Source organism: Hipposideros armiger, unplaced genomic scaffold, assembly GCF_001890085.2.
Source record: "Hipposideros armiger isolate ML-2016 unplaced genomic scaffold, ASM189008v1 scaffold_801, whole genome shotgun sequence".
Taxonomy (NCBI): Eukaryota; Metazoa; Chordata; class Mammalia; order Chiroptera; family Hipposideridae; genus Hipposideros; species Hipposideros armiger.
Window position 1 is genome coordinate 445607 of NW_017732151.1, and position 10996 is coordinate 456602.

Here is a 10996-nt window from a genome sequence, read left to right on the forward strand (position 1 = left end):
GCCTTGAGGATCGTGGTGAAACTGAGTCTCAGGAACATCTGTGACTGTGAGGATGTGTACTCGAGACTGGACTGCATCTTCAGTCATTAGATGTCTACTTCGGGGACACTGATCCCAGGAGCTCACGCCTCTCTTGCTCCCAAGATTCCAGCCAGCAGGACTCCAGCCAGCAGGAAGGCAAATAAAACACAGACTAGGGTCTCATTTCCGGCCTGAGCACACGTGTTTTCCTGTAATCAGCCCCATCTGCGAGCATTGCTGAGGTCGCCATTGGTGTGGGGAGGAGCAGACCCAGCCCTGCTGCTCTTTCCACACTTTCAGAAGCACCGCTATCCTCAGCCTGGAGGAAACACCAGACGACTCCTGGTCTGTGGACTGGTCCCTGCCTACAGTCGGACAGAGGCGCCAACAAGGTACCAACAAGGGAAATTGATTTAAAATTGTAAAATCGATACACAGTGAATGAGACCATTCAGATATGTGCGTAAGGCTCCTTAGAAATGATGTAGAGCGAGAGAGAGGTTACCTACGTGACTGTGACACAAACAAGGAGAAAACAAGAAGAATCATCCTGAAACACAGGAAAATGGGACAGCAAATAAAAGTGGCCCATGCTGGCAGTGGTCTTTTCATCACAACTAGGAAAAGAAGGCCTCTTGGGGCCCACCCCCACCCCAGGTCCTGCTTGCTCAATGCCAGTGAGTGCTGGATAAGAAAGAACTCTCCTGCTGTCACTGTGATAGTGACACTGCCTCCTGACTGCACGTGGCCCAGCCCCTCGCTCGGGTTTCCTACAGGAAGAGTGCAGACTGACACAAGCGATCTGAGATAATTATGTTTCTTTTATATGAGCAAATTTGCACGTTAGAGTCAGCTGAGTCTGCCACAACTGAGTTGGTCTCCTTGGGTGTCATCAGCAGTCATCACTAGTGACAGTGATGTCACAAGTGTACCACTGGCAGGAATATTTAGCAAACATTCAAGGTGCTATCTCTATAGGGTTGAGAGGGAGAGAGGAAGGAGGGAGGGAGGGAGAGTGCACTCCCATTCCCCCAGCTTGCTTTGGGAGGGGATTTTCTTACAGGCAGAAGACAGAAGCGAGATAATCCTCAAAGTAGAAGCTCAAAGTGTAAATTGACAGACAATAATGTTTCCAACAAAGGCATCCACTGAACAACACACATATGAAACAAAACATGCTTGATGTGAAAGGGACTCTGGCCCTTACTCCTGGGTTTGTCACTCCACTCCCTGGACACGGTTAGGTGAGCAGGTCTCCCTGACTGTAACGAGACTGGAGAAGTCCCTATGACCCTACTGGGAATATTTTTGATGTAAGACATGGTGATCACAAAACAAACCGGAATTGATTTTCATCCCTTCAAATGAAAATAATATTTGCAGCACAGGATGCTGTCACAAGTGCGCCTATCTGTCCTGTTTGACCTTCAACAAGAGTTGTCATTATCCAAGAGCACAGTCAGGAAACGAATGGTGAAGGTCACAGAGAAAATTAGGAGCAAAGACAAAACCGGAACTAAGTTTTTGGACTCCTGCAACCCCACGTGTCCCCACTCTGGTCCTGGAGACGCTAGGAGATTGTTGCTGCACTTACAAGTCTATTCATTCTGCAAACAGTAGTTACTGAAACTATTAGAGTTAGAAATCAACATTTGTAACTTGGTTTACAGAGTAACATCTGTGATTCTAGTGACTGTCACAGCATAAGCCAATTTCCTATCCACACACCTCTGCTTCTCCAACAAACTGGGCCAGAGGAACCGAGCCGGTGGCCGGTGCTGCGGTCATATCCATCCACCAGCCAGCGCCTTTCTCTGCGGCATCCGTGTTTTCCTCCCCCGACCACATGTGTGGGGCTGGGTGGATGGGTGGAGGCCGAAGCCAACATGTGTGGGATGCCCTGTGGGGCTGCACCCCAGCCCTCTCCAAGCCCGAGTGTGTGCTGAGAGCTCCAGGCCCAGCGCTTAGTCCTGACTGTGGAGAGGGCCAGAGGGACAGGGAAGGGGGAGGGTACAGGAGGGAGGAAGAGAAGAGGGAGGGAAGGAAGAGGAGGGAGGCAGGCGCTGCAGGTTCTGGCCTGAAGTGCAACCCTGGGGCAGTGCTGGCCTCTCTTTGTGGCCAGTCACCCCGACCTCAGCCGCTGCCTCCTCCAGCCAGTAGGGTGGCCTCGGTCACCAAAGTGCCAGGCTGTCCCCCTGCCTAGCTCTTAGTATGCGTAGCTGCCATAGGGACTCACTTCAAGGAAAAGGAAGGCGCTGGCATGGATGGGATCAGACTGGATGCCGGCTTGCCTACCCATGTCCAGGAGGTCAGTGGGTGATTTTGGTCTGGAGGCAGGCCACACGGGCGGCGGAAGGCAAACTCAGACAGAGCATGTGCAGAGGGCAGACATCGGCCAGCGCAAGAAGCCCCCAGATGGTGTGGGCAGTGGGAGGACCCGGTCCGTAGCTTCGCAACTTGCAGCTGCACAGAAGGCACTCACATGGCGCTGGCTGTCCCTGGATGCAAGGGTTGCCCACTCTCGGGGTGTCTGCTCCAGGCCCCGAGAGCCACCCAGCCCTTCATTTCCCAACACCTCGGCTTCTTTGCCGCCCATTGTGACTCTGCTAGGACCTCTGAGCGTCCACGCAGTAGCCTAAGTGCAGTGCACTAAAGCGACCATCTCTGTCCTGCGGGCAACCCACTCTTGGAGGACACATGACCCAGAGGGGAGAGGACGACTGGGAGGGCCGAGCAGCATCAGAATCGCACATATTTTAGAATCCTGTGGGCGTCACAGGGAGGGCTGGCGAGGCCACACCAAGGGCTCACGTCAGTCCAGGCATCTCGCCACCAGCGTCTCTGAATGGGCGTCACAGAGGGTGGACGCTGCCAGTGTGTCAACGCCCAGGTTGCAAACAGGTGCTGCCCCAGAGCAGGGCTCCGACCTGTCTCTCTTCTGAATGGCTGTGTGAACCTGCGACTGTGTGGAACCTATCTTCCTGATTAGAAATGGGCGTATGACCTGACGAAGGGATAAACTTTGAAAGAAGGACTTCTTGCCGATTCTGGAGGCTTTCTGGACAGAGCCAGACTCAGGGCGGGGGGCCGAGCAGTCGCACAGGAACCACGCACGTGGCTTAACGTTCTGTTGTCCTGAAATTCTCACTGGCCATGGCACGGGCCCCACGGTTTCATCTGCTATTTTGGGTCACGCTGCTGGTTAATTAGTCTGCACTCTCACACCCCTGATTGTTGTTGGCTTCTTTCTCGTCCACCAAACGCTGAGCCTCAGGGCCCATCTGTTGTGCCCAGTGGCATGCTCAGGTGGCTTCCAAATGGCTCCGTTTCTCCATTAATCCATTAACAAATCTTTGCAGGAAGCGAAAGAACGGGCAGAGCTTCTTTATTACGAGAAAAACTTTAAAATTCCTTAAATTAAAAAGTGAAAAACAAGTTTCCGGTACTGTCAGTGCGAGGCTTCCGTGTCACGGTCAGGCTGAAGGACAGCGCTGAACAGGCCAAAAGCAAAAGGTGAGAAGCTGTGGCACCCCGCCATCCACGCAGGCGCAGACGTGTCTCCCAGTCGGGCCTGAGGCCACAGGGCCCGCCCACCATGCTGAGGCGGCCACGCCCACTTCTCCCCACAGGTGTGAGCAGCGCTGAGGCACGCCGGCAAGGGAAGTCTTCCCACTTCAGCGTGAACTGGGTCACAGGTCACTCAGACGTGGAGATCCTGGACGCCACCACCGGGAAGCGCAGCTGCGGGGGCTCGTCCCGGCTCTGCAAGCACATGTTCTCAGCCCGGTGGGCGCGGCTCTACGGAAAGGTGGGTGATGGCTCCTTCGTGGGGCAGCTGCCCAGCCACCAAGGCCACGGGCCCACAGAAAGCCATTGGGTCTGAGGCCAGGGGGACCTGTGAAAACCAGTTCCTGGTCTGTTTCCTCTGTCCCAACTCCCGCAGGTCCAACGGCTGGGGGGAGGGGTCTTATTCGGGACACCTGGTATGGCCAGCACAGGGCCCCACAGGAAAGTCTGTAGAAGTCAATGTTTTTCCCAGTGTAGATATAAGGAAACTGACGCTCGGAAAAGGTAAGTGATTTCCCGAATTCCCCAGGTAGTGACTCTCAGGGAGGGTTACATTCATTCCTCCCCAACCCCTGAGGCTGCGAATTTCTGCTATGAGCATCAGCTTATGCTCTCCTCTAGAAATAGTGTAATAGCGACATTTCTGGGTTTGAAATTGTAATATACATTTCCAGGTGTTTCCAAAGCATAACAGATTGTAACAACAACAAACCCAGAAAACAGAAAGGCAAAGAAAGAAATTAAAGCTGCTGGGCTGATTCTCCACACTTTCTTACCCAGGCACTGACTCCAAACAAGAGTGACTTTCGTGGTTATCAGCCAGTAGAAGAATAGGACAGACATGCTGATTCTTAAAATAAACATTGTGCCCACTCCCAGGATACTGGAAATTGCACATCTCAGCCCCTAACTTGGCAGTGACCCCTGCGCCACTATGGGCCCTGTGGGGACCTGCTCTGTTCCTCCCCACCTGTTCTGGGCACTTTGCACGGGTCCCCTCTTCTACACACAGCAGGTCTATGTTGAGACTCTGGAAGGTCAGAGCACACCATCAGCTCTGTCTTGCTAAACAAAGGGGCCTCTTCTGCACAGGCTCGAGGTGATGGTGGCAGCAAGCTGGCAGGCTGGTCGCCACTCACCAGGGACCCTCAGTAGGACTCAGGGGAGCCTGACCTTCACATTAGTTGGGGCAGTCAGGCCCTACGTGGTCCCTGCCTGTGTTGGCTGCACAGCTGTGCCTGTCACAGCTCAGGACGATGAAACATCCCACTTTCATTGTCCTCATGGCCAGTTAGAATATAACTCAAAACCCTCCTGGGTCCTGCCTCTGAGATGACAACACCTCGCCTCCCAGAGTCATCCCCAGCCCCACCATCCCCACCTCAGTATGAACCCCTAAACCTCCTCCAAAAAGAAAAACTACATGCAGTGCTTGGCTTTTTAATAGCAGGCAAGTTACATGCTTATTTTATCCACTAATCACTCACACTCCTGGTGAAGTAGTTTCCCCAAAAGTGGGTTCTCCATGGAATTACAGAATTGCAGGTTACTACTCCAGCTACTGTTTTTCTATTTTGACTTTTATATGAGTTTTTATCTTATTGGTAGTTCAGTTTGGGGAGAATAAATTTTTAAGAGCTCTAGTGAGGCCTAATAGACACATGAACACTATACATTTAAGGTGTACAGCTTGATAGTTTGGTGCCTAACATGTGAAATGACCAAACAGAGCTCACGAACACACCCGTCACATCCACACAGTTACCCTGTGAGTGTGTGGGTGGTGAGATCTAGCCTCATAACACATGTCAAGTGTACTGCCTCTCCATCACATCACTTTTCCATTTTAAATGAAGCGAGAAGAAAAAGCGCGAGGCTAACTAACATTTGCTTGTTATGCCCGGGCACTCTGTTTCCGCCTGTGGCTCACTTGTCTTTTCTCACTCTTGTCCCACAGCTGAGCACTCGGATACCAAACCATGGGGACATACCGGCCATGTACTGTGAAGCCAAGCTGGGGGCACACACCTACCAGTCTGTTAAACAGCAGCTGTTCAAGGCATTCCAGAAGGCGGGCTTGGGCACCTGGGTGAGGAAGCCACCCGAACAGGACCAGTTCCCTCTCGCTCTCTGAGTCACTGGCCCCAGGCCTCCGGATAGAGTGAGGCACCTGGGCTGGGTGGGCGGGCAGACATGAGGAGCGAGACTGTGCCGATCGGGTCTGTGCATTCATTTCCTTTGGTGTTCCAGAAATACTCGAGCATGCAATGCTCGGAAGAGTAACCAGACTTGAGTGAGGAGGATGCTGCTTCTCAGATGGCCAGTCCAAGGCTGGACCAGCAGGGCCGGCACACCTCCAGGCACCAGGGCAGTGAGACTTCTTGGTGTGTCAGAGGGATCATGTCTATTCGGGCTGGAGAGTCCGAGTGGCAGCCTTGAAAGGTGGTCCCAAGGCATTGCCAGTTAGAAATCAACCTCAGGCACCATCCCCTACGTTCCCCTCTTGAGCGATGCACTTGGTTCTCACGAGCACAAGCTTATAGGAACTTCAAGACAAGCCACAAGTCAAGAGAAAAGCCATGGGCTCCTCCCCCAAAGAAGCCAGTAAGAATGCCCTGTCATTTTCATTATTCATTTAAGTGTTTTACTCCGTCTCCTTTGCAAAGCATTGAGGATGCACGATATTAAAGAACGCCTAATTGCAGGACCAGAGAAATGAGACCATTGTTGCAGAGCAAAAGAACTTGACGCGAAGAAATTAAACTTCTCTAAACTTCCCAGTAACTGAGTGTCGCAAGCTGTCCCGTGCCTGTTTCGTCCATCACACTTTGGTGTCTCCGGCAGATGCAGCACCACTGAAGAAGTTTGAGCTGCATAAGGGTCTGCGAGCACCCCAATCCCTCCCCACCAGGTAGTGAGGAAACCCCGGCATAGACCAAATTCTGACTTACAAACTAAATTGTTCTTACACAGCAAGCACAAAAGCCTCCGAAGCAACCTTGACTCTGGGCATGAAGACCTACCAGCTCTCCATTCCCCTAGGTTCCCCATCACCATCACCGTCTTGCACGACAGAAAAAAACTCACTTAAAACAGCTGCACAAACACAAGAGGCAGGATTCTGTCCCAACCAGAGCTGGCAGCAGACGACAGCTACATAGGACCCTGTTCATGCAAATGAGGTGCCTCCCCAACATGCGTGTAGTAGGTCAGGCACCCGGACTCTTCACTCTGACACTGAGAACTCATTTCCAACACCCAGCCTGCCAGTTAACAAGCCTCTAGTTTCTCCAATTACAAGAGTGAGCTAAGTAGCAAACCTTCGTAGTAGGCAGCTTTGGACTCTGGGCTCCAGGTTAGAATCCCAGCTGACCACCTGGGGGCACATCTGAGAACACAGGTTTCCCACTTAACCCAGGAATTGCACGCATAACATCATGCTGTATATATTCAGGTACAAATTACAGACACCATACCAATCAGGCAAAAGTGAAATGAATCGAATTGTAGATATTTGTTACATGGTAACAAGAAATAGACACATTAGTATGCAAATAGAAGTTTTTCCCAGGATTTCATACAAGGTCAAATTTATCACTCAAGTTTTTTTAGAAAGGAAAACGGGCGCTGCGGTGTACACCTTCTCCAAGATAAAGTTTCGAAAGATATGAAAATGTTTTTGCAAATATGACTTATTAATCTGTTATAAAAATTGAGGAAGTAGAATGAAATCTTAGTACAAATGGCCCGTTTATATTAGTTTCTAATAATGTGATGTAGTACCAGGGTGGGGCTCAGAAATCCAAAACCCTTGAGAGTGGATTTGATTTAGACTCTCAGCCGCCAATACCCAGAACACTTCTCTGAACGCAGCGGGCACAGGGATCCCTGGGTGAAGTCTGCGACCTGGCCCTGAGTTTGCTCCCTGGACATGGTGTACGCTTTACATCAGCTGCTCCAGACAAAGCTCCCCCCTACCATGGGGAATGCGCATTGGCGGGAGATGCAGGATGGAGCAACCTTCACAGGGGCATGGTGGGCCACCAGTACAGTCTGGTTCATGGGACCCGGAAGGCACTCTCCTACCCCGTAGTGAACACGCCCACAATGCCCGAACTAAAGCGGCTTGGTCACAAGTCATTTTACCTGAGGCACCGGCTCTCCAGAAACAACCTAAACCCCCAAAACACAGGCTCCTACTTCTGAAGAAAGCCGCACACTAACACCACTATGCCCATTAGCTCCAGCATGGGGGTTAGTCAGCGAGGCCAGCAGGGGCTCCTTGGAAGGGGACACTAGGCTCCGCAGAGAAGGTGGACAGCGAGAGAAGGAACCAGTGCAGCGGGAAGTCCATCCGAGCCTGGCACTCTGCGTGGAGGCCCCTGTCCAGTTCACAGGGAAATTGGGAGGGGACGCTTGCAGGCTGTGGGCACAGGGTGGTGCAAGGTGGAGGGCAGAGCCACCAGAAGGCGGACCCAGCCGGGAGGCCAGGGGCAGGGTTCTGTGCACAGGGCACCCGGCGTGGCTGATGGAACAGGTCGTTTCCCAGAGAGAGAAGGTCTAGAGGGGGAAGGAAGCCTGAGGGTTTTGCTGTCTGCATCAGTCCAAAAGGGCGTCCCAGTACTGCTTCAGGCCAGGTCTACCCTGAACTTTTGAAATAGAAAGTCTGTTAAATTCGAGTCTGGAGAGGAGCCCACACCCACCTCACCATGTGAGGTTTCCACAAGGAGAACAAAGCACGAGTAAGTAGTTTGTGACTTTCAGTCACCCCAAAAATGTGACCCAGCAGAAAAAAGGAAGAGGGACAGACATAAAGTCATGGGCTCCCCAGGCACCCAGATTAACGGACTGCCTCCACTGCCCACCTGAATCTGCCTTGGAATCACCACCCTTCATCACCCCATGGCTCAGGCTCCTTTGTTCCCAACCTCCCCATGTTCTGTATTTACAGCTCTTTAGCCCTATGTCTAAAGTCCAGATAAAATCAACACCACCTTTATCTGCCTCTAAAGCACGAGTTGCTTTCTTGTCTGGGAAATAAGCCATGGAAGCTTTCCTGCCTGGCTCTCACAAAAAGTGACCACATGCCAGGCTTTGGCAGGACTCAGCAAGGAGGAGGTCATGCAGTCCAGCTCCAGTGCCCAGTTTCACAACATGTGACAGCAAGTTACTGGATTTAGGATTTCTTTGGTTTTTGGTTTTTGCCAAGGGAAGGATTTGCGGGTCTGTAACTATCACTTCTTTTCATGCCTGTGGTTCTCTTTTAGTCTGTATATATCTTTCTTGCCACCACTGGTTTTGTGACGTGTCTTAGTCCTCAGAAACGTCAAGTTGAGTTACTTTTTGAGAGAACACAGCTCATATAGTTCCCACATACTTTCCTTTTCACAGGAAGCTGTTCTTATCAATTAATTTTTTTTCCTTTGTTAGAGTGTTCACCACATCTGGAGAGCCATAAGCAGTAGATACATGGTGTATTAATGCCCAGAATAGAAGAGTTAGAATATTTTGATGAAATCCTATTTTTAGATTATAAATTTCAAGACGTGTCTATAGTATCTTGTTTAAAAAGTTTTTTAAAGATATTTAAAACTTAAATAGACATTTTTCTTAGGGAAACTTCTACACCCGTTTTTTTAAGAAGCCACTCTAATGGAATCATTTGTGCAATTGGCCCGAAACACAATAAACATCACTCTCTAGTGGGGACCAAAGGAGACCAGGAGACTTTCTTCCTGTGCACTGACTGCGGAGACCGCCTGGCGGAAGTCTGGTTGAACTCAGCAGGCCCTGATGTACCTGGGTTGGTTCCCTCCACCCTCCGGAGTCCAGTTCCTGAACTGGTCACCCATCCAAGGTCAGAAATACGCATCCTGCATATTTCCAGTTCCAAGTTCTCATGGAATTTGTGGGCAGTGTGAAAAATTACAGGACAGGCTGTAACACCATCAAGCAGCATCTAGCAGGGACAACATCCCTCTGAGGTCTTGCTGGTCTTTTTATGCTCCTGCAGGCATGGTGATGAGATGTAGGGTAGGTGGGGACAGGGCAGGTGGGTGGGACCCATACATGCAGAGCTGGGGAGAGCTCGCCACTGTCCGTGGTCTTGACCTATTGCAGCCTTCAGCACTGCTGTTTCTCAGAACGCTGGGATATTGTTGGCTCCTGACAAACTCCTCCCACAAATTCTGAATCAGACGAAGGATGGGGGTGAGGGAGCAGACACAAACAAGACATGCAGACTGCACAGTGACGGCCTGGGACAACAAATGCAGCCCCTCCCAGTCCTGGGGCCATCACCACCGTCTGCTGCTTCTCCCACCAGCACTGCCTCTCTGGTTTTCTTTCTCACATGTTCCTCTCCCTCCACTTCCTGTTCCCCTTTTTATTGCCTTCCCTCCCTATCCTAAACTTCTGACTCCCTCAGACTTGAGTCTCAGGCGTGTGTCTGCCCCAAGCTCCACAGTGCTCATCTGTGAAGCAGGTGGACATTAAGAAATAGGCCCGAGCCCGATGGGTTCCTGTGACATCTTGTCCAGAGGGATTTACAAGAGTCCTTTCCTGATTTCCTGCAACATGACCACATAGTTGACCATACAACATGTCCCACCAAAAGGGATACCAATGGCCACATCTCTAGACATTTAGACTAGACAATACCACTCCTGTGGGGAATTGCAGACAGTTATCAAACCCAGAGAAAGAAAGACCTTGTTTCCCAACTCATCATTTCATAGTCAAAATTGGGAGGATGCAACACCCTCTAAGATAAACATAAAATGACTTGAATTCTAGGGCCTCTTTTCACACAGGCACTAGATTTCTATCACTCTGCAGTATATGCATCAGTAAAAAAGAAAAAATACTTTCCCAGCAGTGCCCAGTTAACTTTCAACTAATTTTCAGCATTTTTTAAGCAAAATGAACTTAATAAATAGTAATTCTTAAGTGAAGGTTTGTACATAAAAGGCATGATTGAATGGCAATATTGTACCAATGGATGTATATTTGTAATATTTGTAAAAAAAATTCAAAATCTTAAAATATTAATTTACATATTTGCCTCTAAGTTCTGTAAATTGCACTTCAGTGATATCTGATAAGTGAATGTTTCTGTTAAGTGAATAAAAATATGAAGTAAAATTATGCCTTCCTGGGAAGTTGGGCCTTTTTCATCAGGCCGAGTTCTAGGGGCCTCTGGGAAATACGATGTGTGGGTTCAGTTAGAGTCTATAGTGGGTCTGCCCACTACAAAGAAATGGCACACTCCACCCTGAAACTTTTTTTCCTTAATGATTCTGTCTGTGAGTGGGTCACCCTTATAGATTTAATGTGAATGAACTCCAGACAATATCGCAGGACTGGGCATGGAGGACTCACCTCCCAGCCCTGACCCAGCTGCTCATTA

At 50.2% G+C, this 10996-nt stretch overlaps 1 protein-coding gene across 2 annotated transcripts in view; it reads left to right on the forward strand.

Annotated features, from left to right (window-relative positions):
• ADARB2 (adenosine deaminase RNA specific B2 (inactive)) overlaps positions 1-10706 on the forward strand; it is a 400959-nt gene extending 390253 nt beyond the window's left edge. For both annotated transcript variants that reach the window (XM_019628648.1, XM_019628649.1), the window contains 2 exons: positions 3651-3829; positions 5546-10706. In XM_019628648.1, the coding sequence (XP_019484193.1) occupies positions 3651-3829; positions 5546-5722 (356 nt within the window). In that variant the 3' untranslated portion in view covers positions 5723-10706. The remainder of the gene's footprint in view (positions 1-3650; positions 3830-5545) is intronic.
• The last annotated feature ends 290 nt before the right edge of the window (positions 10707-10996 follow it).